A 25,301-nucleotide genomic window follows, 5' to 3' on the forward strand; every position below is an offset into this window, starting at 1 on the left:
AAGTGTCTGACAGCGGAGTGAGCTGCTCCATTTGGGGAACAAACAAAGAGCAAATCATTGGGATGCTCCAGTTCTGCCTGGCTAGGAACCCAGCGGCAGGCCGGCTGCTGCTGCAGGGGGAGGGCTGGAGAGGCTGCCGTGCTGCTTGGACATTCCCCAGCACGGAGTGCTCCCAGAGCTAGGAGGGAATCCCAAAAAAGGCAGGGACCAGCTCTGCCTTCACACATCACTGCCCTGAGGGCTGCTTCCCCACAATGCTTTGCTCTGTCTGTCGACAGGGAGCTAGCCTGAACGGAGGCCGGCTATGGAAACCCCACAGCACAGTAGGAGGGAGAGCCAATCAGCAGAGGGACCCAAATGCCTGGCCTTTTGTATTAGCAAGGTGCGTTTCCAGGTGCCATTTTGACCATGGGCCAGGTCCTGATGCTCTCGCTCCTCTCAAGTGGTGCCTGACAGCAGGCGGAGGCCTGTGGATGTCCTGGGGGCTACCTGGGGTGCAGGCGAAGCGTCGGCATGGAAACCCGGCCCCGTGGGCTTCCCGGTGAACCGGCTCGTGGCTTTCCCGCCTCCTCGCTGGGAATTGCCCTGTGCCAGGGCTGGGGGCAGCGGACCTGCACCCTAAGATGGGTTCTGACTGCGGTTTGAGCCCAGGCCCCCACTTCTGTCCACCCCCACACCTGCCCGACCCCAGTCAGCAAGCGCTCAGGACGCCAGCCCTCGGACCGTGCTGGGGGGTGGGGCAGAGCCCAAATCTTGCTGAGACGCGGATCCGAGCCCTGTCGCCCTGCCGTGTGGACGCAGCTGCAGCCTGACTGGAGGGAGAGGGTCAGTAGAACGCAGTCCGGACGGGTTAGCGTGGCTGGGAGACCTGGATCCGGCCCGTCAACCCCAGTTCACGCTACAGGGTGGGATCTCCAGCGTGGGCTTAGAAACCCGAGTCTCTCGAGCATCCTTCCCCACGTGTCCTTTGGCTCTTGTAGGACTGGGGTCAGAGGGGTCACTGGGCAAACGGAAGGCCCCTTCCCCTCCCCCCCGTCGGACGCAGGGTCTCACCCACAACCATCATGTAGTCCCAGCGGTCGTGGTCGCAGATGTAGAACTGGAGCCCTGTGGCCGTGCGGGAGCGGATCACCAGCGGGATGTTCTTGTCGATGTTCTCCAGCATCCCCACCGTCCAGGCGGCCAGGAACCAGAGCACCAGGAGCAGGATCAGCCCCAGCATCCTCAGCACCCGCCCGCTGCTCATGTAGGGCATTCGCTGGGCCGAGCGGGAGAGGAACACCTTCAGGACCCTGCAGCCGGAGAGCGAGGCGGTGGCTCTGGCATCCCGGGGCCTTTCCTTCAGTGGCCAACTGCTGCCTTCCTGCCCCCGCCCCTGCCGCTCCTGCCCCCGCCCCCGCCGCTCCTGCCCCCGCCCCCGCAGCTCCTGCCCCTGCCCCCGCAGCTCCTGCCCCTGCCCCCACCGCTCTTGCCCCCGCTGCTCCTGCCCCCGCCCCTGCCCCCACCACTCCTGCCCCTGCCCCAGCCTCCCCCGCCGCTCCTGCCCCTGCCCCTGCCCCCACCGTTCCTGCCCCACAGCCTTTGAGTGCAGCCCCTGTGGGTGCGGGTGCTCGGGGTGGCCCTGATCACCGGGGCCCCATGGCGGCGGTGGGAGGGCTGGCAGAAGGCCGCGCCGCCCGACGGGCCCTGGCCCGCGTTACCTGTACAGCTTGAGGGTGATGGTCCCGTAGACAATAGCAAAGCCCAGCATGCGCACCCAGCGCAGGACGATGCAGCGGAAAATGCTCGGCTTGAAGTACAAGATAAACACCTGGGCAAAAAGGGGGGGGAGTGACTGACTTGTTTTTCCTAATGTCCAACCTGAACCTCCCTGGCTGCAGTTTAAGCCCCTTGCTTCTTCGAATCCTAGAGCACTAGAACTGGAAGGGACCTCGAGAGTCATCGCGTCCAGTCCCCTGCCCTCACGGCAGGACCTAGTACATCCCTGACACGTGTCTGTCTAAGCTGCTCTTCAATATCTCCAGGGATGGAGATTCCACAACCTCCCCAGGCAACTTATCCAGGGCTTAACCATCCTGACAGGCAGGAAGTTTTTCCTAACGTCCAACCTAAACCTCCCTGGCTGCAGTTTAAGCCCTTTGCTTCTTGTCCTGTCCTCAGAGGCCAAGGAGAACAATTTTTCACCTTCCTCTTTGTGACACCCTTTTAGATACTTAAAAACTGCTCTCATGTCCCCTCAGTCTTCTCTTTTCTAAACAAGCCCAATTCCTTCAGCCTTCCCTCCTAGCTCCTGTTCTCTGGACCTTTCCTCATTCTTGTTGCTCTTCTCTGTTCCCTCTCCCATTTCTCCACATCTTTCTTGAAATGTGGCGCCAAGAACAGGACACAATCCTCCAGCTGAGGCCTAACCAGCGCAGAGCAGAACTGGAGAAGGACTTCTCGTGCCTTGCTCACCACACTCCTGCTTGTGCCACCCAGAACCAAGTGTGCTTTTTTTGCACCAGTGCCGCGCTGTTGACTCCTGCTCATCTCGCAGGTGCTTGCGAGATTTTATTAGACGCCGGAGACACCTCCCCAGGGAAATTAGGCATGTGCAAGGCCTGGGAGAGCTGTACCGGCTGCTGAATCCTCCGCCGGACGGTGGATCGGTGGCAGGACCCGGCGGACAGACTCCGGGTGTGATTTCCCGCTCGACTAGAGAGATGTGTGCTAGCGCCGATCAAGCGAGAGCACTGAAAATAGCATCACTGGGCTGGCATGTGCGGTGGGACGGGCTAGCTGCCCAGGGCGTGCCTTCCTTGGGGCAAAAAGAAGGTGTAACTCCCTGGTCTGAATTTGGCCCCTCGTGGGAATCTCTCTCTGTCCTGGCTAGGATCAAGGGCCCCGCAACACAAGGTCCTCTAACTGGACGGTCTGGAAAGAGGGAAAGGATTGATGTCTATCCGGCCTGGCCGCCTTTCCGAGTCAGGAGGAGGCTGGGCCCTTGTGGGCTCAGGGAAAGAGACAGAGCAGTCCCCCCTGCCGCAGGCCAGGGACTTACAGGGAAGTAGAGAAGCAGAGATCCAAAGAGGATGGTCTCCAGCAGGATAACGCCTGACGCCCGGATCCTCTGCGGAAACAGAGAGAGAGACGTGGTAGAGAATCCAGGTGGTGGGGGCATGGGCCACGCAAGCGCATGATGGATCTGCAGGGAAGCTGAAGGTGGAGAAATTATTCCGGAATGTGCCTGTACTTTGGGGGGTGGGGGTGCCCCACGGCCATCCTACCACAGCCCCCCCTTCCCAAAATCAAGCTTCAGGGGCACCCCTCTGGAATGCAACTCGTAGATGTATTCGGGGCTCGGGAGCTAATCCCACTGGCATTGCTGGAAAGTGGAGTTAAGCTAGTGCACCGGTGCAGGGGGAGGATGCACCAGCAGCAGCTGCCCTTGTCAGTGGAAACAACCAGGAGCATGGGGGCACCGTGCTCACTCCAGCGGAGAATTTTTATTTTCAATGGAGCAGGAGGGGAGGACCGAGCTGCTACCAAGAATGCTTTGCCGCCCCTAGTGCCTTCTGGATGAAGCTCCCAAAGCACGTTGCAAACTTTCATTAGGGTGTGCAACTCCCTGCCTCCCCCCACCCCCGGACTGACCCATTCTACTGATGGGGAAACTGAGGCACGGAGCAGGGAAAGTGACCTGTCCAGGCTCTGAGGCAGCACTTGGAAGACAACTCGGATCCCTTCGCTTCCAGTCCTGTCCTCAGTGCCCTCGGCAGAGCTCTGTGCGGCTACTACCTTTGTGTGCATCTGTAGCTGCAAAAATCAGCCCTTGGTAGCCGTGAATATGAAGCGGGTATCTGCGGATTTGCAGGGGTCTAGAAATCGACGCCTGGGCAGGGCACAGGACAGGCTCAAGCTTTCTTGGGACCCTCCCATGCCCTAGAGCAGCCTCTGATTTTGGCAACTTCCTTTCGATGGGCACCCCGCTCGAGACATGCAAGATCTGACTGATACAGGAGTGCGGGGCACCCCCCGCCCCGCTCCAGCCAAAGTCAACAGCAGCTGCAGGTGCTCCCTGGGGGGGGGGGGCCCAAAAAACAGAGGCCCCTAAAAGCAGAGACCACCAAAAACGTCGCCCTCTGTGACCTGGCCTCCGAGCCGGGATTAGAATCCTGCGTTCCTCCCTCTCCGAAGACACGGCCGAGAACTCGCACCGGGCACCGGGGGGTCCGCCATCTGGCACCGAGGCGCGCAGGGGGGAGGACCGCCCAAGAGCCATGGGGCGGGGCAGTAAAATCGCATTGCTCTGCCCAAGCCGGGGGCCTTGCCTTGCTCTTCCGGAAGTGGTAGGAGACCAGCATGCTGAGGAAGACGGCCAGCATGCAGAAGGCCTGGAACGCGAGGACGGCCGCCCGGAGGGGCCAGTCCTCCTGGATCAAACAGGGGCTGTCGTCCACGCACGTCACGCAGCCTTCCCTGCAGGGCCGGCAGGCCAGCAAGCTCCCAGCCGTCGCCGCTCCATCCTGCCCTGCGTCCCGGGCCGAGCTCCCCTTCGGGCCTGCTGGCAAAAAGAAGACAGGTGGGAAGGTTAAAAGGTGGCTTTCGCTCTCCCCGCCAGACCGAGTCAGTCATGGGCTGGGGCCAATCGTAGCCCGAGGGTTGGGGCAAAAATCGTGATGCTTCCTGGGCATCTCGAAGGCCTGGTCCAGACACGCCGCTGCATCCGTATCACGCAGGCCGGGACTGATTTGGCTAAGCCGGTTGGGCTGGGCCCTGCAGTTTGCAGCCTCCCCCCCCCCGGGCGCTGATGAAGGGTGGGGAGAGCGGAACAAGGTGAAGGCAAAGCGGGGCTCCGATCTGCCCCCAGGGTCCAAACCCCTGGCTGCTGTTCCACACTGTGGGGCAGAGAAGCCAGAGGCTTCGAAGGCTCGGCAGGGGCAGGGGTGGCGTGCTGGTGTGGCAGAGAGGAAGGCTGGCGCAGTGGTGAAGACACCAGCCTTGGGTGTGGAAGATCTGGCTTTGGCTCCCTGCTCCGCCACCGCCATTCTGCACGGCCATGGGCAAGTCACTTAGCTTCAGCTTGCCTCTGTGAAGCAGGGTGTGTGTGGCAGTGACGGGGGGTGGGTTCCACGAGAAGACCCAAGTACCGTGCTTTGCCTTTGCACTTGGATGTGCCGCAAGGGAAACACCCAGCCCAGCCATCCAGGCGGGACACTCCGGCCGGGGGAGGCCATGCCGAGCTGCCACCTACCGGACTGGCCAGCGCCGGTGGCCCTGTTTGCGCCGTAGAATCCCGGCCTGCACAGGCAGAGGTACCTTCCGAGGACGAAGCCGCGGCTTTCCTGCGGGACGCACTAAACGAAACAGGCGAGGGGTGAGTTCCACCCATCCCCCTCTCTGGAGCCCCAAGGGTCCTGTTTTTCCTCTCCCTGACCCCTCCCAGCTGGAGATCTAGATAGCTTCTTTCAATGGCACAGGCATGGGGGGGGGGGTCCACCTTCTTCCCGCTGCCCCCACTCACTGGGGTCCCTTGGCCCTTTAAGTTGATCTCTGGAAGCCAGTGCGCCAACATTTCCGAACGACAGGCCAAAGCCCGCTGTTCAAATCCCTCCTAAAGCCCTAAATGGAGGCGTAATGCCGCCCAGCGCTAATCCCCGGAGGAGAATTCCGCCGCGGCCACGAGGCCCAAAGCCGGATGCCAGCGGCCTGTCGAGAGCCCAGGCCGGAGCCCAGATGTCAGTGGAGAAAGGGGACAGATGGGATGCAAAGGGGGGAGCAGAGCAGGAGCCTGGAGAGCCCCAGCTGTGACCCACGGGAGTGCTGGCAGCAAATGGCATCCCTGCTGCCATCCACATGCCCCCGCCTGGCACTACCGCCATCGGCCGCTGCTCTGGCTGACAGGAGGTGGCTGTTTCTCCCTCCCCTAAGCAGTCTTGGCCTGTCTCGCGGCTGACGGCACGGGCTCCAAAGGGGAGGCTGGAAGCAGAAGGGAGGGAGGCTGGTCCAGGGGTTAGATGGAAAGTGGGAAGTGGATAAGGAAAAGTGATTTACTTGTTCCCGTAGCACGAGAACTAGCCAATGGAACGAAGAGGCAGCAGGTTTAAAACAAACCAAAGGAAGTTTTGCATCACGCAGCACCCAGCCAACCTGTGGAACTCCTCGCCAGAGGATGGTGTGAAGGTCAGGACTTTAACAGGCTTCCAAAAAGAGCTAGTTAAGTTCATGGAGGTTAGGCCCATCAGGCTGGGCAGGGATGCTGTCCCAAGCCTCTGTTTGTCAGGGGCTGGGAATGGGCGACTGGGGAGGGATCACTGGATGGTTCCCTGTTGTGTTCCCTCCCTCTGGGGCTCCTGGCCTTGGCCACGGTGGGCCGACAGGACACTGGGCTGGATGGACCTTTGGTTGACGCAGCCTGGCCGTTCTCATGTTCCGTGTTCTTATGATGCATGTCTCTTCCCCCCACGCTCACATTTGGGGGCTCTGCTGGTCTGAGCAGTGGGGTGGGCGGGGAGAGGGTGAGCACAGGGGTGGAGAGCCAGCTTCCCCCATCTTTTCACTCTCCTGGCTCTCCCCACAGCTCTAGCGTGTTCCTGCGCTTCTTCCGCATCCTCTGCTTTGTGCCGGCATCTCTGACGGCCCAGGCTCCTGTTCTGCCCCCCGACAGTGCCCGCGCGGCAAGGGCTAGCTCCCCACATTGCTCTGGCCATGTAGGCTAAGTCATCATCACCAAGTTTCGTTGCCCCAAACGGCCTTTTGGCAACCACGCAGCAGGGGCGCACACGCTGCCGAGCGACTTTCCTCAGGAAAAACGCCCAGTTTCAGGGACCAAAAACATCCCTCCCCAGGAGGAATTTACTTTCCCCCTCCCTTCATTGTCGACAAAGAGCCAGGGTGGACTCTGCTGTTTGTTTTGTCGAGGGAACTGGCTTCCGCCATTATCCCACCATGCTGCCCTGGTGGCTGTGCTCAGTGTTTTGGGATCTCTGCTGCCCTGCAGGCAGGCGCCCCTCCCCTTTCCAAGCTCTGGGAAGTGTCTGGCAGTGGAGTGAGCTGCTCCCTTTGGGGAACAAAGAGCAAATCATTGGATGCTCCTGTTCTGCCTGGCTAGGAACCCAGCGGCGGGCAGGCGGCTGCTGCAGGGGGAGGACTGGAGAGGCAGCTGTGCTGCTCTGACATTCCTCCGCACGGAGAGCTTCTAGAGCCAGAGCCCACCCCTGGCCCTGTGGCTGCCTCCACTGTCCTATGAACGGGGCCCCGGGCAGCCTGGGGGACCTGGTGTGGGGCAGCAGCAGGGGTCACCCTCCCCCCACCACGGCAGCGGGAGCCAGAGTGACCCAGCAGCCTGCTCCACTCCACACCACTGCCCTCTCCCAGTTTGCTGCGCTTGACCCTCGGGCACTGCACAGTGACACGGAGGGCGGCGGGCTGGGGGTGGGGCGGAGCCGGAGCAGGCTGCCAGGTCGCTCCGGCTCCCGCTGCGGCAGTGAGCGTGGGAGGGGATCAACCCGCACCAAGCGCCCTGAGAATCTGCCAGCTGGCATTGAGTGGGGGAGGGGGCTTTGGGTGGGGAGGGGAGGAGCAGCATCGAGAAGCGGTGGGGAGGCAGAGCAAGGGCGGGACTTGGAGAAGGGGGTGGAGCAGATCAGGGCATAGGGGTGGGACTTGGGGAAGGGGGTGGAGCAGATCAGAGCATAGGGGCGGGACTTGGAGAAGGGGGTGGAGCAGAGCAGGGCATAGGGGCGGGACTTGGGGAAGGAGGTGGAGCAGATCAGGGCATAGGGGCAGGACTTGGGGAAGGGGGTGGAGCACAGCAGGGCATAGGGGCGGGACTTGGGGAAGGGGGTGGAGCAGAGCAGGGCATAGGGGTGGGACTTGGGGAAGGGGGTGGAGCAGATCAGGGCATAAGGGCGGGACTTGGAGAAGGGGGTGGAGCAGAGCAGGGCATAGGGGTGGGACTTGGGGAAGGGGGTGGAGCAGATCAGGGCATAAGGGCGGGACTTGGGGAAGGGGGTGGAGCAGAGCAGGGCATAGGGGCGGGACTTGGGGAAGGAGGTGGAGCAGATCAGGGCATAGGGGCAGGACTTGGGGAAGGGGGTGGAGCACAGCAGGGCATGGGGCGGGACTTGGGGAAGGGGGTGGAGCAGAGCAGGGCATAGGGGTGGGACTTGGGGAAGGGGGTGGAGCAGATCAGGGCATAAGGGCGGGACTTGGGGAAGGGGGTGGAGCAGAGCAGGGCATAGGGGTGGGACTTGGGGAAGGGGGTGGAGCAGATCAGGGCATAGGGGCGGGACTTGGGGAAGGGGGTGGAGCAGAGCAGGGCATAGGGGTGGGACTTGGGGAAGGGGGTGGAGCAGATCAGGGCATAAGGGCGGGACTTGGAGAAGGGGGTGGAGCAGAGCAGGGCATAAGGGCGGGACTTGGGGAAGGGGGTGGAGCAGAGCAGGGCATAGGGGTGGGACTTGGGGAAGGGGGTGGAGCAGATCAGGGCATAAGGGCGGGACTTGGGGAAGGGGGTGGAGCACAGCAGGGCATAGGGGCGGGACTTGGGGAAGGGGGTGGAGCACAGCAGGGCATAGGGGCAGGACTTGGGGAAGGGGTGGAGCAGAGCAGGGCATAGGGGCAGGACTTGGGGAAGGGGGTGGAGCAGATCAGGGCATAAGGGCGGGACTTGGGGAAGGGGGTGGAGCAGATCAGGGCATAGGTGCGGGACTTGGGGAAGGGGGTGGAGCACAGCAGGGCATAGGGGCGGGACTTGGGGAAGGGGGTGGAGCACAGCAGGGCATAGGGGCGGGACTTGGGGAAGGGGGTGGAGCACAGCAGGGCATAGGGGTGGGACTTGGGGAAGGGGGTGGAGCACAGCAGGGCATAGGGCTCCTCCAGACGCTGCTCCCAGCCGCTGAGGCAGCCACGGGAGACCTGGGCAGGAATCCCAAGATGTGACCGGCCCTGCCTTCCCTCATCGCTGCGCTACACGCCCACCATGCAGGGCGCAGGGCTGTGGAGATGGTGGTGGGTCCCAGAACCCTCAGAGACCTTCCCCCACTCACACCCAGACTCCCTCCCCCACTGCCTAAGGCTCTGGGAAGCAGTTTGGGTGCAGGGGGTGTGGAGGTTGAGCTCTGAGCAGGAATGTGGGTGTGAGGGAGTCTGGGGTGCAGGCTGTGGGCTGGCACAAGGTTTGGGGGTTCAGGAGGGGGTGGGGTGCAGGCTTTGGGCTGCGGCAGGGTATTGCGGTGTAAGAGGGATGGGGCTGCAAGGTCTGGGCTGGGGCAGGGCACTGGGGTGCAGGCTCTGGGCTGGGGCAGGGTATTGGGGTGCAGAAAGAGGTGGGGGTGCAGGCTCCGTGCTGGGGCAGGGTTTTGGGGTGCAGGCCAGGGATAAACCATCAGGCCACAGGCACAGCATTGGATCCTTGCTCTGGAGGTAGAGGTGACGGGCCCTTCACCCGCTGCTCCCCAGTGCCGGGGTCCGTTGGGGCCCCCAACGTAGCCACTCGGTTCCCGCTGCCACCCTGTCTGGGCAGGCCCTTCCCCCAGCAGGTGTCTGGCTTCTCAGGCAGGCTTCCGGTGTGAGCTGAGGTGAGCGCAGGAAGCAGGGACCCGCGCCCGGACAGCTGGGTCGGCTCTGGCTCGGCCAGGCGGCGGGGACGCGAGAAGCGAGGTAGGACGCTGGCCTGGGAATCAGAACGCCTGAGCTCTCTTCCCACTGACTCGCTTAGCGCCCCCTGTCCCCTCTGTGCCGCCCCCAATGTTCCCTCGAAGGTCTTTTGTCCTTGTGCGGAATAAATGTTCTGTGCACCGAGGCAAGTGTCGATGTGCACCACCAGGAGAAACCCGGGCTGCGGGTGCTCTGCTAATCAGCTGGGCAGCCGCCCAAGTGCCCAGCGCCCAGGGAACCCTGCCTCCCACCCCCTGGTCTGTTCAGTGGGTTGGGGCAGGATCCCTCCCATGTGTCTGTGCAGGAGGGAGGCCCAGATCTCAATAGGGGCCTCTGTGAGCATCAGGGGAAGCACAAGTGTTGCAGGCTAATCGCTCGTGCAGGACCGGTGGCTATGCAGGAAGGGGGCAGCTGTCCTTGGGCAGGTGTGGGGAGACACAATCCCCCCCCCCCGGAAAAATGGGGGAGCCAGAAATAGACCAAGGAACTGGCTAGCGAGTGGGAGCGATCCCTGGCAAGAGGAGCCGTGGGAGACAGGGAGCCGCCACGCCACGGAGGGATTGCTACTAGGGATGTGAAAATGTAACTGGCTAACCGATTAAATGGGATTTTACATCCTTAATGGCTACCTTTGGATCCACCAGCCCATTACTCTCCCCTTGCTCTGGAGGCCTGGACAGCTGCCCCCTCACACTCCTGCTCTGGGATGTATATCAGGTCTGGTCAATATCATCAGGTCTATATGGACCATATATAGTCTATATTAGGTCTATATTAGCTTCAGAGGATGCTCTGGTCTATATCAGGGATGATCTCAGTGGTTCTTAACCTGGGGTGCACGCACCCCCTGGGGGTGCGAGATGCTCTTTCTGGGGGTGTGAGACATGCTAGATTTTGATGATATAGCTTAGGTTTAAAGCACTGACCTACTTCAACGATTTTTAATAAGGGGTGCGAGAACATATTTTGAGAGCCAAAGGGGTGCAGGCTGCAGTGAGGCTAAGAACCACTGATCTAGATGGTGCTTGGTCCTGCCGTGAGGGCCGGGGACTGGACTCGATGGCCTCTCGAGGTCCCTTTCTATTCTAGGATTCTAGGGTGCCAATTCCGCAATGTCTGGCTCTCTGCGGTGACCGGAATGCGTTCACCGTGCACCCGTAAGCAGCGTCCGCAATTCAAAGGAAGCCTTTGAATTACAGAGCGAGCCGTGTGTCCCTGGTATTTACCCAGCATGGGAGCGAGGGCAGCAAAAAGAGCAGCAAGCCGAGGCAAGATTCGTTAATTAGCAGTGCTGGGTAGGCTGCCTTTCGGTTTGCGAGCATGACATCCAAGGGGGGAGGGAATCTAGCTGCGTCTGTCATTTCAAATTGCCCGGAGGGCGGCAGGAGATCTGATGGGACATTTGACCCCAAGGGCCGAGTCTCCTAATCCCCACATGATTAAAGCGACCCCCTCGATCGCCATCCGGCGCCTGCTTGGAGAAGCTGTTGGCTCCCTCTCTCCCTGCTGAGCCGAGGGGCCGGGCTGGGGCTGTGGGGTTGGGTATTACAGTGAGGAATGCGCATTGTGATGGCTGCCAAGTCCGTTAAGCCCCGGAATGTGACCTACCTTAGCGGGTTATAATCTGATCTCTCTAGCTATCTAATCATCGCTAGGCATTTGTACTGCACTCGGCTGGGGCAGCCTGTTTTGGTAGGACCTACCAGAACTGTCTGACTTTGTGCTCGTGGCTCCTTCCTTGGCTCCAGGCTTAGTAACACGTGTCAGATTCCCAGCGGGTGTCAGTGGAGCAAAGATGATTTTTGTCTCCTAAGGATTTGGCCTACTGCCCCCGGATGAAACCTAGCCCGAGCCTACGCCTGTCCATGAAAGGCTGGATTCTCATTGCACCTCATCACCCCACATTTTCCCTGGGTGGCAACAGGCCCTGTTGAAGCTGAACATCACTGAAAAAAACAGACCCCAGGGGCAAAGTTCCCTGTAATTTTTGTTCCATCTGTGCGCAGAATAAATTTTGTTGCATGCACCAAAGCATGTGTGGATGTGCACCACCAGTAGAAACACACGCTTCTGGCTGTGTGTGCTCTGCCAATGAGTTGGGCAGCACCTGAATCTCCTGGGTGGCCGCCTAAGCGCTCAGCTTACAGGGAACACTACGGGGTGAAAGTAGCTTACATTTCTTAGAGCTGCTATTGTATTCCTGCCTCCCCCGCAGGGCTCAGAGCAGCAGACTGGAGGGGGGTTATGATACAACAGTACCTGTGGGTGTGGGGTGGAGTTGGCGGGGGAGCTCAGGGCAGGGGGAGGGGGGGAGGATGCAGGATTCAGGGCTGGGTGTGTGTGGGGGGGTGCAGGAGTCAGATTTGGGGTGTGAGGAGGAGTTTTAGGGCAGGAGGCTGGGGGTGGTGCAGGAGTCAGGGTTGGGGTGTGCGAGGAGGGTCTCAGGGCAGAGGGTAGGGTGTGGGGGGACAGGAATCAGACAATGGGGCTGGGGGCTCAGGGCAGGGGCCTAGGGACCCGCCAGGCTCAGGCCCACACTGTGCTAGGCGCTGGCCATCCATAGGGGGAGGCGGCCTCCGCTGGGAAGAGCGGAAAAGCCCCTGCAGATCCAGGGAAGGGGAAAGGAACGGCCCCTCCGAACCAGCAACCAGTGAGATGGTGGCTAAGGTCATGTCAGTTTGGCTAGTGGAGGGGGCGGGGCGAGAAAACTCACTCGCCATCTGATTCGCCCTCCACAACATTTCCATGGTCAGACGTGAGCCCGGCGGGACAGGAAACCGAATTCTCTCCCCTCCCCCCCGGGACCACACAACCCACGCTCCACGCTCCAGTTCTAGTTCAGAATTACACTCAAAACCTCCTGCCTCCTCCCGGCAGCCCCGCCGCCTCCAAAGAGAAAGCGTTGCCCAGTGGTTAGGGCTCTAGCCTGGGTCTTCAGAAATGTACACGCACTTTTCTCCTCCAGTACAACAGGGCAGGTCTCGGCCCTCAAAGCTCTTCAGGCGCCCAACTCCCATAGAAACCATGTAAGTGTCTAATAATAATAGACACCTAATAACGTTGAGACTCTGCCTCCGTGGCTCCCTCTGTGCCTCAGTTTCCCCCTCTGTCCAATGGGGTGTCAGCCCCAGTGGGTTGTGAGGCTGATGATATTGAAACTGTGACGTGTTCAGACAGTAGGGCCGGGATGCCAGAGGGGTGCCTCAAACCGATTGTGCTGTTCGCAAGGGGTCATTCCTTGGGGGCGATGGGGGTGGGGGGAGACTGTGCACAGAGGAGAACGGGGATGCCAGAAGCTTTTCAGACTGCCCATTGTATGCCCTGGGGAGCTTTGCAGCCCATAGCTATTCCCGGCCGAGCTGCGCCTTCTGAACTGATCGGGGGCCGGTAGGTTGTGATCTGAGCCGGGGTCCGCGCAGCTGGAAAGAGCCAGGCCACACCCGGTGTGTCCTGGCAACACAACACAAAAGGCCACGCCTGCCCTTGCGCTTTGTCGATGAATCTTTGGTTGTTCACGGGTGCTGCCCCCCACCCCACCCCCGGTGGAAGCGACGACGTTTGGCCGCAACAAACGCACGAGGTCGGCTCCGTGTTCCACTGCTTCTGGGGATGAGGCTAGCATCCACATGGAGCCATGGAACGCCCTTCCCGAGCCATTCGCCTGGCGCCAGCACAGGTATCATTTTGGTGCCAGACCAAAGCCACCTTTTTAGCTGTGCTTTTACTGCGGTTTCGGTGCGTGTCTTGAGGTGTTTTAACAGACTGTGTCCCCTGCCTTTGCGGTTCTGTATTTTACTTTTATACATCTATACTGATTGTCTTTTAAATCACTTTGGCTACGTCTACACTGGCCCCTTTTCCAGAAGGGGCATGTAAATTTCACTAGTCGTCGTAGGGAAATCCGCGGGGGATTTAAATATCCCCCGCGGCATTTAAATAAAAATGTCCGCCGCTTTTTTCCGGCTTTTAAAAAAGCCGGAAAAGAGCGTCTAGACTGGCCCCGATCCTCCGGAAAAAGTGCCCTTTTCCGGAGGCTCTTATTCCTACTTTGAAGTAGGGTTAAGAGCCTCCGGAAAAGGGCACTTTTTCCGGAGGATCGGGGCCAGTCTAGACGCTCTTTTCCGGCTTTTTTAAAAGCCGGAAAAAAGCGGCGGACATTTTTATTTAAATGCCGCGGGGGATATTTAAATCCCCCGCGGATTTCCCTACGACGACTAGTGAAATTTACATGCCCCTTCCGGAAAAGGGGCCAGTGTAGACGTAGCCTTTGTAAGCCGCCTCGAACGTTTTCAGCAGAGAAGCGGAGTACGAATATTTGGAACAAATAAATACAAAAAATGCAAACGCTGCTTTGTTGGCCGGAGAGCGCTCGGCTGTCCACACAGCGAAAGCCGCTCGGGGCGGGGGGGGATATTTTGTCGGTGAAAGTACTGACAAATGACGTTGGCAGGCGCCAACTTTTAGCGAGGGGGCTGCGTCGACACGGGCCTGTCGCTCCAAGCGGCGCAGTGTAGCTGTTCCCAAAAGTGCTGACATGCAGACTGGCTCGGGGACCTCTAGGTACGTCCACACTACATGCTGATTTCGGAATAAACTATTCTGGAATAGTTATTCCGAAATAGCTTATTCTGAAATAGCACGTCTACACTGCAGGGAAGCCTCAAAATTAGTGCGAGGCCGGCTCCCCTCATATAGACGCGCTATCTCGCTGCAGCACCCCGGGAGGCACTGGGGAGGAAGAACTTACAACGGCCCTGGGAAGGGGCTATTCCGAAATAGCAGCAACGGAGCGTCTCCACACGCCGTGTTTCGAAACAGCTATTTCGGAAGAGGCGTTATTCCTCGCAGAATGAGGTTTACAGAACTCGGAATAAGCTGCCTGTTATTTTGAAATTTTTTCGAAATATCGGAATGGCTGTGTCGACGCTCGCTTTGTAACGGCGCAGTACAGACGCACCCTTCGTGGCTGCCGGGCAGGGCGTGGGGCTGAGAGCCGGTGGGGAAGGCAATCCTGCGGGAAGAGCGTGGGGAGGGAGGGAACCAGGGGCAGAGAAGGACTCTGGAAAGGGGTGTGAAGTTGCACAGAGGGGTCATGTCCGTTTGGTGTGGAGGGAGGCGAGATCTAAGCCGGAGCCCACTGAAATCGAAGGCGTTTTTTCTCCATTGGCTCCCTGAGCTTTGGATCAGGCCCGAAGAGAGGGATTTCCGGGGCACTAGGGTTCGCTTGGGATGTGGAAACCAATGTCTCTCGGAGCTGCAAACACCCTGCCCCCAAAGCCCAACAGGGGCCTGCTGGGCGGAGCTGATCACGCGCCATGAGTCAGCGCTGCACCCAAGGGAGGGCTCTCAGGCTATGTCTACACTCGCGGCTTCTTGCGCCAGAAATATGCAAACGAGGCTCAGTGTGGAATATCGCCAAGCCTCATTTGCATACCTAATGAGCTGCCATTTTGCGGAAGAGGCTCTTGCGCCAGAAGGAGCTGTCTGCGTGGCCCCTTCTTGCGCGAGAAAAGCCCTCTTGCGCAGTGCCGCTACGCCGATTATTTTCAGGAAGAATGGCATTGCGCAAGAGGGCTTTTCTCGCGCAAGAAGGGGCAGTGGAGACAACTCCTCCTGGCGCAAGAGCCTCTTCTGCAAAAATGGCGGCTCATTAGGTATGCAAATGAGGCTCGGCGATATTCCACGCGTAGCCTCATTAGCATACTTCTCGCACAAGAAGCCGCGAGTGTAGACATAGCCTGAGAGGCGGAGGGGCAGACCAGCTGCTGAGCAGAGCCGGGCCGGCAGGGGAGTGGGCCGCACGAGGCGGCGGGGCCCCCTTTACCTGCGTACTGTTGAGATCACACTGGTGCGTGGCGGTGAACCACCCCGGGCTGCTGGCGCACGGATTGATTTCCACGTCCTGCAGCTTGACGTCCATCCTCACCACGCCCCTGCAAGAGAAGAGCACGGGCTGGGGGCAGGGGCCGGGCAGTTGAGCCTTCCCCTTCCCCTCTCGCCTCCCGTGGGAGTGGGCCGTGGCGCTAAGGGGCACACAGAGACCGGTCCAGGCTCATGCTGCATCCACGGCCCTCCCTGAATTCCCCCTCACCCCCCCGGCTGCAGCAGGCCAGGAAAGCCACAGGACTGAGGCTGTTCTGTTTGTGGAAGCTCTGTGCTCGGCCAGGGGGCTGGGACCCGGCGGAAAGCGGCTGGTTGTCCATGCAGGGGTCGGTGTGACGGGGTGTGCATACCCCGCACAGTAGCAGGGGGCTTAAGACCCGATGGGCGGAGGAAGTCCCGCCCCCTCGCCCGGACTGGGCATGCTCCGGATGCTGGGGCAGTATAAAAGGCAGCAGAGCCGCTCAGTCTGGGCTGGCCAGTGAAGGACAAGGACCTTCTGCTGGAGCGCCAGCAGCCAGTGACTCAGACAGCAGGAACTGGAGCCCCAGGAGACAGCCGCGGCGTAACCCCTGCGGCATTCTAGGGAGAAGCTGCTGCCGGGGGGCTGGAAGACCCAGTGACTACGGGGGACGTGGACCCAGCCGAAGCGGTAGGAAGCGACCCAGGGAGGGTGCAGGAGCAGCCTCTCCCACCCGGGTATCCTCGGCGTGTTTCGGCCGGATTCCCCACTGAGGGAGCGGAAGACCGTTCTGCTGCTCACAGGGCCTTGGGTTGGGACCTGGTGAAGCAGGGTGGGCCCCGGACCCCCTACCAGGGGGCTTGCCCTAACCCTACTGACTCTGGTCCTTAGGCTGCACAGCCTTGAACCAAGGGCTGTATATAGACTCTGGCTATTAGGCCACACTGCTCTAAGCCAAGGACTGTCTTGAGACGAGGAAAAACCATTTCCCTAGGCGGCGGCGGGGGGGGGGGAGCTCTGGGATGGGTTCCCTAGGGAGGGGGTGGAATCTCCATCCCTAGAGGTGTTTAAGTCTCGGCTTGACAAAGCCCTGGCTGGGTTGATTTAGTTGGGTTGGTCCTGCCTTGGGCAGGGGCTGGACTTGATGACTCCTGAGGTCTCCTCCAGCTCTGAGATTCTATGACTCTGGCTGGTAGGACACACTGCCTTGAGCTAGTCGCTACAGACTCATAGACTTTAAGGTCAGAAGGGACCATCATGATCTAGTCTGACCCCCTGCACAGTGCAGGCCACAGAATCTCCCCCACCCCCTCCTAGAATAATCCTCTCACCTAGATCTCAGATATTGAAGCCTTCAAATAATTTGAAGACCCCAAGATGCAGAGAATCCTCCAGCTGTGATCTGTGCCCCATGCTACAGAGAAAGGCGAAAAACCTCCAGGGCCTCTGCCAATCTACCCTGGAGGAAAATTCCTTCCTGACCCCAAATATGGCGATTAGCTAAACCCTGAGCACGTGGGCAAGACTCACCAGCCAGACACCCAGACTTTCGGAGTTACCCCGAGTTAGGGGCTATTGAGTGACTTTCGGCCGGTGGTCTGTACTGCCCTGTGTGCTGGGCTGCTTATGGACTCGGGGTCACCCTGAGAGAAGGGAAGATGTGTGGAGACGTCCCACTCTGGAAGAGACTCACACTTGTGACGGACAATGCCCACAAAACAGATATTAGACAGGATCACAAAGAAAAAAGTTTCTTGCCATTTCAACCAGAAAGGACACTGTCTCAACAACTTAATTACCTGCATCCTGCTTCAAAAGCCTTTTAAAACTGCACTTGAAAGGGAATCCTCTGAACTGTTATTCATGCTAAAATTCGACACTTTGCGCGGGGGTCTTAACAAAGACTCTAGTTACCTTACCCATTACAAAGATAGCTTCCCCAATTATCACCTCTAATACCATTAGCTCACAGACATTTACCTTCTCCCCCCCCCCCCCCGCATCCCCCTTCTGTTCTGAAATGTGATTTGTCCTTTTCATATGTGTTCTTTTTTTTAAATTGTATCCTTTGGTATATATGGCTGTGACTATTTTCTTCCACTATTTGATCTGAGGAAGTGGGTCTGGCCCACGAAAGCTCATCATCTAATAAACCATCTTGTTAGTCTTTAAAGTGCTACATAGTCCTGTATTTTTCTTGTGACGGGGAGTGCGTACACCCCCACAGTCGGCCACACCCTGCAGCAACTAGGAAGCTGCCAAGGTCCCCCCAGCTGCCGTGGGGCTCAGAGCGGGAAGGGAGGCTGCCTTCCATACGCTCCCCACGAACAACCCTTGGGCTCTGCCTAATGGCCACTCAGGTTCCCTATGGCACAGATATCTCGTCCGGCTTTCCCTACGGCCGCGGGAATCCAGGTTATATTCCTGGCTCTGCTGCTAACGGGTTCCGTGACCTCAGGGCAGTCCTTTCCCCCTCTCTCGGCCTCGGTTCCCCCCTTCCTCTCCTCGTCTAGTCCAGCGAACGCTTTGGGGCAGGGCTCGTCGCTCCTGGGTTTGTACAGCACCCTGCACGGTGAGACTCAGGTTTCCAGTGGGGCACTGAGTTGCTACTCCCATAGGAATGCCCAGCTGGAAGGGTTTGCAAGAGGTCATGCGGCCCAACCCCCCGGGCAGAGGCAGGACCAAGTCTCTCAGCAGGTGTTTGGTCAACCTGCCCTTAAAAAGCCAGCAACGAGGGAGACTCAACAGCTCCACAGAGCTCAACTAGCCTGCGAGTTAGAAAGGTTTTTCCCCAATAGGTAACCCCAGGGTCTGTCTCCACGGGGAGCGGTTGGTGATGAAAGTGCCGTCACCAGGCAAACGTCCCCAAAAGTGAAAACTCATCAGCGTGGTTTTCCTGCCTCCCCTTGTCGACATTTCACGGCCACATGGCTGGTTCCCCTCTCGACAGACAGAGCAAAGCATTGTGGGGGAGCATCCCACAGGACGGTGTGGGGGGAAGGCAGAGCTGGTCCCTGCACTGCTTGGGATTCCCACCTAGCTCTGGGAGCGCTCTGTGCTGAGGAACATCAAAGCAGCATGGCAGCCTCGCCAGTCCTCCCCCTGCAGCAGCTGCTGGCCTGCTGCTGGGTTCCTAGCTGGGAAGAACAGGAGCATCCCAATGATTTGTTCTTTGTTTGTTCCCCAAATGGAGCAGCTCTCTCAGCTGCCAGAAACTTCCCTGAGCTTTGAAGGGGGAGGGGCGCAGCCCGCAGGGCAGCAGAGATCCCAAAAACACTGAGCACAGCCACCAGGGCAGGCATGGTGGGATAATGGTGGAAGCCAGTTCTCTCGACAAAACAAACAGCAGAGTCTACCCTGGCTCTGTGTCGCCAATGAAGGGAGGGGGGAAAGACAGAAATCTCTCGCAGGGCTGAAAATATTTTGTCGCCAAAACTGGGTGTCTTCCTGACAAGCTGCAGGGCCGCGTCAACACTCTCGCTGTTCTGTCACCAAAAGGCAGGTTTGGGCCTGGGCACGGGCGGCGAGTTGTATCGGCTGCTGGGGCGTGCGCTCCGGGAACATTCAGAGCACAAGGGGGTCCAGCTCCACTAATGTTCAGGGTGGGGTCTCTCCCCTGGCCCCATCTGCCTCCCTCATAGCGTCTCCCAGTCCTGCCTGCTGCCCCCAGGCGATGTACAACGGGAGGAGAGCACTGACCCTCTGGTGCCCCCTCGGCGCCCCTCCCCCCTGCCCCAGACCAGAGCTTGCACCCTGCACCCAAACTCCTTCCAGATCCCGCACCCTTTCCTGCCCCCCAACCCCCTGCCCCAGCCCCCACCCAAACTCCTTTCCAGACCCTGCCCCCCTTCTGCACACAAACTCTCCAGAGTCTCCAGGTCGGGGAGGTCTGGGGGGTGGGACTTGGACCCATTCCAGGCACCATCAAAAATCATCCAAGCCTGCCGCTAGCGAGCATGGAACTAACACGGCTAAGGATCCCGGGTCAAGGAGCCGTCCGGCCGGGTGCATTCTGGGAGGTGGGAGAGGAGAGAGAGGCAAAGGAAACAGACATTCGCACAAGTCACTTCTTTCTACCGTGGTTCTTATAGACCCCAGCCTCTGTAGCTTCCTCTCCAATGCATCTGATGAAGTGGGTTTTACCCTTATGCCCTCATCCAGCTGCTAGTCTCTGAGCCCTGGTCGACACCAGGGAGTTCTTTCGAAAGAACTCCCCAGTTTTCGAAATAACAAGCAGAGCGGCCACACGACCAAGCCCGTCAGTTCGAAACAGCAACTCCAGCTTGTCACGAAGGACACCGCTTGTGTCGGAATAACGGGCGGGGGACGTTCCTCCCCAGAGTCCTTCCTGGGGCTCAACCTCGAGGTAGCACGTCCACACTCTGCTTCCGGCCCATTTCGAGGCTCCCTGGCAGCGTGGACGCGTTAGTTCGAAAGAGTTATTTCAGGAGTTACTGTTGCGAAATAATTTCCTAGTGCACATGCCCTACGGTGCAACCGGACTCGGGGCTGATTTCGCAGGTACAGACGAAGGCGGCCACCCCTCTGAGGCTTACAGGGAGAGAAAGAGCGCGGCGGGGTGCAGGGGTTGGATCGACCGAAAACCAGATGGATCTTGACGGCCCGACGTTGCCGCACCAATTAGATCTACTGAGAAGCCACCTGTTACTCGTCCGTGTTTGACCCGTTTTCCATGCCCGGGATGAAAGCAGCCACCTTCCCTGTGGCCCGTGGCCTCCCCTTGTCACTGGCCGAGTGGAGCTGCTTGTCTTGCAAACAAACCCAGAGAGGCAGGCGACGTGGGCAGCGGCAGGCCGGGTCCCCGGGCCAGGAGCCAGCTGGCTTGGTGGGCTCCCCGAGCGTGCTGCCTCCCTGCGAGCCGGGAGAAGAGCTTTAGGGCTTACTGACTGCTCAGCTGTAGGCGCGTCTTGGCACAGCTGTTCCCCGGAGTGACTCCGGCAGCCCCAGCCCCCTCTCGATTCAGATCTCCTGCCTTGGGGGGCAGCCAGGCGCATAGAGGGGGAGGTCAGTGGTGGGGGGTAGAGACACAGCCTGGGTTAGGGCAAAGTGCAGGTGAATCCCCCATCAGCGCCATAATCTGTCTGGCCTGTCACAGCTAGTGTGGCACGCAGGACGCCTGACCCCCCTTTTAATGGTAACCCCACTTCACTGTAGCCGAGTTTCCGAAGGGAACCCTGCCAGGGTTCGACTGATCCGGCAAGGCGCCGGGCAGGCGCTGGACCCCCTGTGGCAGCAAGGCCCCCATTTACCTTCCAGTAAAAAAATATTACATGAAAACAAAATGAAACCCCCCCCCCCACCCCAGTCCTCCCCCAACCAACCCCGCGGATGGTCTTAGGAAAACAAAACTCCGTAGAAATGGCTCCCTTCGTTTCTGCTCACTTCCAGGGAGAATAGCACTTGGTTTGCTTTTCCGAAGGGGTGTCGGAGTGGGGAGGGGGAGTATTTCCTGGCAAAATTTGTAACCTAAACACTGGAGCCTGATGAGATAGATTAGATATTGGGGTGCGTATGGTGTGGATGGATGGGGTGTATGGGGATAGATAGACAACAGACAGATGGGGTGTATGGTGATAGATAGACAGACGGTGCATAGGGGTAGACAGACAGACAGAGGCGATGCATAGGGACAGACAGACAGACAGATAGATGGGGTGTATGGTGATAGATAGACAGACAGACGGTGCAGAGGGACAGACAGACAGAGGCGGTGTATAAGGACAGACAGACAGATAGATGGGGTGTATGGTGATAGATAGACAGACGGTGCATAGGGATAGACAGACAGAGGCGGTGTATAAGGACAGACAGACAGACAGATGGGGTGTATGGAGATAGAAGGAGTGTATGGGGCCAAATCACCCTTTGATCTCCAGGTCTGGGCTGCAGCATGGAAACACTGGGGCAGAATCCAGTGGATCCGGGTTCTTCTGGGCGGACTTTCTCATTTGGGCAGGTAAGCGAGCCCAGCCAGCCCTGGCAAGGCGGCATTAACCCCGTGGGGTGCTCACAGGCCGGGACGCTCACAGGGAAGTCAGGGGGCTCCCCCATGTTTCCGTCCATCCCTGGCCAGGTTTGGGGGCTGAAACTAGCTTCGGGCCGCCCCCTGTGGGATTCTGGGCAAAGGAGGCCGGTGGGGGGAGTCAGGGGGCATCGGGCAGGGACACCCAGGGGCGCTCGGGGGCGGGCCCCGAGCACAGGAGCTGCTGGCGGGAAGCGTGGAGCCGCCAGAGCAGATGGTGGGAGCAGCCCCGAGTGCACAGGAGGCCTGGAGTCTGGCAGGAGCGGGGGGTTCCCTGCCATCGGACAGCGCTGCGCCGGGAGGGGAGGGCGGAGGTGGGCGACAGGGCTCCCCTGCTCCACCTGTCAGTGACTCATCCGCCCTCCCCCCAGTGCAGTAACCGCTCGAGCTATGACCAGGCCAGAGCTTCCCAGTCTGCTGCGATTCCCCCTCCCCCCCGAACACCTGGGGGCAGGTCGGCCAGCGCCCAGCCCGTCTCCCAGCCCCGCCCCCGGTGCTGGCAAACCCGGCAAGGGGGAGGAAGGATGTGGGGGAGACCCCGAGGGGCGTATGCAAGGCACCCGGCCGGTCTGCACTCCGAGGGGTGAGAGGGGAGCCCCAGAGCACCACCCCCAGGGCTGACGGGCCCCTTGGCAGCGCTGTGCCATGGCGTAGGCGGGGTGGGGAAATTCCTGCAGCTCCACGCCTCTGAGTGGGGGAGATGGGGGAACCCTGTCAGTGCAGATCCCAAGGGTGTGTTAGGTGGGGGAATCCCCCAGCTCTGCACCCCACGGCGGGGTATGTTAGATCAGGGGATCCCTAGCTCTGCACCCCACAGTGGGGTATGTTAGATCAGGGGATCCCTAGCTCTGCACCCCACAGTGGGGTATGTTAGATCAGGGGATTCCCAGCTCTGCACCCCACAGTGGGGTATGTTAGATCAGGGGATCCCTAGCTCTGCACCCCACAGTGGGGTATGTTAGATCAGGGGATTCCCAGCTCTGCACCCCACAGTGGGGTGTGTTAGATCAGGGGATTCCCAGCTCTGCACCCCACAGTGGGGTATGTTAGATCAGGGGATTCCCAGCTCTGCACCCCACAGTGGGGTATGTTAGATCAGGGGATCCCTAGCTCTGCACCCCACAGTGGGGTGTGTTAGATCAGGGGATTCCCAGCTCCGCACCCCACAGTGGGGTGTGTTAGATCAGGGGATTCCCAGCTCCGCACCCCACAGTGGGGTATGTTAGATCAGGGGATCCCTAGCTCTGCACCCCACAGTGGGGTATGTTAGATCAGGGGATTCCCAGCTCCGCACCCCTCGGCGGGGTATGTTAGATCAGGGGATTCCCAGCTCCGCACCCCACAGTGGGGTATGTTAGATCAGGGGATTCCCAGCTCCGCACCCCACAGTGGGGTATGTTAGATCAGGGGATTCCCAGCTCCGCACCCCACAGTGGGGTATGTTAGATCAGGAGATTCCCAGCTCCGCACCCCACAGTGGGGTATGTTAGATCAGGGGATCCCGAGCTCCGCACCCCACAGTGGGGTATTTTGAGGTGAGAGATCCCTCAGTCTGGCACCCAGGGTGGGATATTAGGTGGGGGAATTCCCCAATTCAGCACCCTAGGGTGGGGATAAGTTAGGCGAGGGAATCACCAGCCTTGTATCCCAGGGATGCACTAGGTGGGGAATCCCCCAGTTTGGCACCCTAAGGTGGGGTATTTTGGGGGTTGGATCCCCAGTTCTGCACCCGGAGGCGGAGCTGGTTGAGGGGGTTCCCCAGCCTGGCATCCAAGGGAGCTTGTTTGTTGGGAGTACCCCCATTGCAACACCCCAGGAGGCCTAGGAGATGGGGATTCCCCCAGCTGTGCCGTAGGGGGTGGGTGGGGGGAATCCGGGAAGTGAGACAAGAGAATCCACCCGCCCCCGCACTGGAACAGGGGGGCAGAGAGCTCTTCACGCTGCTTCCCCGGCACGCCCCCCATCCCCCACAACTCCCACCACAGCCCCGCCCCTTGCCTCTCCCAGGCCCCGCCCCTGCTCACTTGAACTCAGGGCTCAGGTCCGGCTTCAGCCCATAGAAGGCGGAGGAGAGGGCCACCATCCAGCTGGGCAGGAACTTGCTGTCCTGGCACTCCAGGAAGGGCGGCGACCACCGGACGTGGCTGGCGTCCATCACGTAGCTGTCGCCCCGGTGCCACTTGGGCGTGTGCAGGCTCTTGAGGTCGTTGACAAGGACTCGCTTGCGCAGGGAGAGGCCCGGCGGGGCCAGCGGGCCGGGGAACCCCTGGCCCTCCCCACTCCCGTTGCGTGGGCCTTCGGCCGACAGCTCCTGCAGCAAGATCTCGTTGTTCTCCTTGGAGGCCTGGAGCACCAGCTGGGGCTTGGCAGAGGCTGGGTGGGCGTGGAAGGTCAGCACGGCCCGGTAGACTTGGGGATCCCCTTCCACCAGGCTCCGCACCAGGGCGTGGTACCACTCCGTGTCCTCCTTGACGCTCGACTCCCGGATGTCGTTGGTCTGGAAGAGCATGTTGAGGAAGTTGGTGGCGTGGCTCAGGGCCTCGGTGGCCCCCCGCAGGGTGGCCCGCAGGCTCGGCGGGGGGCCGGCGGCCCCGCCTGGGGCCGGCGCCTCGAAGCGGCGGCTGCAGTTGGCTTGGGAGAGCCGCCCCACGTCCCCTGAGTACAAGAACGTCAACGCGGCCTCCGAGCCCTCCGGGTCCACCTTGTCCAGGTCTGGGGTGGGCCCCCAGGAGGACGTGGAGGAGGACGGAGAGGCCCATTCCTTCGCCTTGGGTGTCCTGGCCTTGGGGGGAGGGGACTTCTGTGGCTGGAAGATCCCCGTGCCCCACGCCAGCTCCATCTGGAAACCCCAGAGCAGAGGCCACAACCAGCCCCCCATGGCTGGGCGAAGGGGATCAGCGGCGCAGCCACCCCGCAGTCCTGCCGCTGGCTTGGCTCATTTCAGCAGCAGCAGAAGCCGGGACCCCCCCCCCCGAGGCCAAACGGGGTTGCCTCGGGGGATCCTTAGGAGGAGGGGGGACAAGGCGCAGCGGGGCCCATGGCGGGGCGATTCACGCGTCTCTGCGCTGCCAGAAATACGCAGGACTCTCCCTCTCGCGCTCACTTTCTCCCCCCCCCCCCCCCCCCCCACTTTGCTGGCGACGGTGTGGACGTCACCGGCTCCGAAATGTGTCCATCTGCCGGCGCGGCCCCCCGGCCCGTGCACGCCCGGCCCTAATGCGGAGGCTTTGGAATCTCCAGCCCCCGGCCCCAGCGCGCGCGGCCCGCTGATGCTCCGAATGGAGCGATGCGCCCAGGGGGGGAGGGGCTGGCGGCCACGCGCCCTCCCGCTCCATTGAGAGATCTGGGGCTGGCGCTGATGCAAGCGGAGCCTGGATGGGGCGCCATGGCAACCGAGCCCGGGCGCGCGGCGCCCCCGCCCCGCGGTCCCATTCATCAGCTGCGCGCGCCCAGGCCTCGCCGGGCCTGGGGGAGGTCGCGGGCGGGGATTCACCCTCGCGGCGCCCCCAGCGCTGGGGGTCCAGCCGGGTTGCGCCGCTCGTGTACTGCGGCGGCCAGTGTCCCCGTGCGGAGCGTCGGACCCCGGCAGCGTGTCGGGGGCGGAGGAGAGAGGGAGGCAAAGGGAAAGGGGGCCCGCAGGGAAGAGAGGTGGTGTCAGCGGGGCAGAGACATGGGGGGCAGATGCACAGGGGATGGAGGTGGGGGGCAGATGCTCAGGGGGGCTGGGGGGGGGGGGAGCAGATGCACAGGGGACGGAGATGGGGGGAGCAGATGCAC

The 25,301-nt window shown here is 60.5% G+C and overlaps 1 protein-coding gene across 1 annotated transcript in view; it reads right to left on the minus strand.

The window, feature by feature from the left end:
• GPR179 (G protein-coupled receptor 179) overlaps positions 1-24,935 on the minus strand; it is a 39,893-nt gene extending 14,958 nt beyond the window's left edge. The window contains exons 1-7 of the mRNA XM_075911231.2: positions 23,549-24,935; positions 15,464-15,572; positions 5,234-5,336; positions 4,311-4,540; positions 3,041-3,109; positions 1,701-1,810; positions 1,054-1,292 (exon numbers count right to left, since the gene is read on the minus strand). Coding sequence (XP_075767346.2) covers positions 1,054-1,292; positions 1,701-1,810; positions 3,041-3,109; positions 4,311-4,540; positions 5,234-5,336; positions 15,464-15,572; positions 23,549-24,402 — 1,714 coding nt within the window. The 5' untranslated portion in view covers positions 24,403-24,935. The remainder of the gene's footprint in view (positions 1-1,053; positions 1,293-1,700; positions 1,811-3,040; positions 3,110-4,310; positions 4,541-5,233; positions 5,337-15,463; positions 15,573-23,548) is intronic.
• Between the last annotated feature and the right edge of the window lie 366 nt (positions 24,936-25,301).

Source organism: Pelodiscus sinensis, chromosome 29, assembly GCF_052426305.1.
Source record: "Pelodiscus sinensis isolate ZL-2025 chromosome 29, ASM5242630v1, whole genome shotgun sequence".
NCBI lineage: Eukaryota > Metazoa > Chordata > Testudines > Trionychidae > Pelodiscus > Pelodiscus sinensis.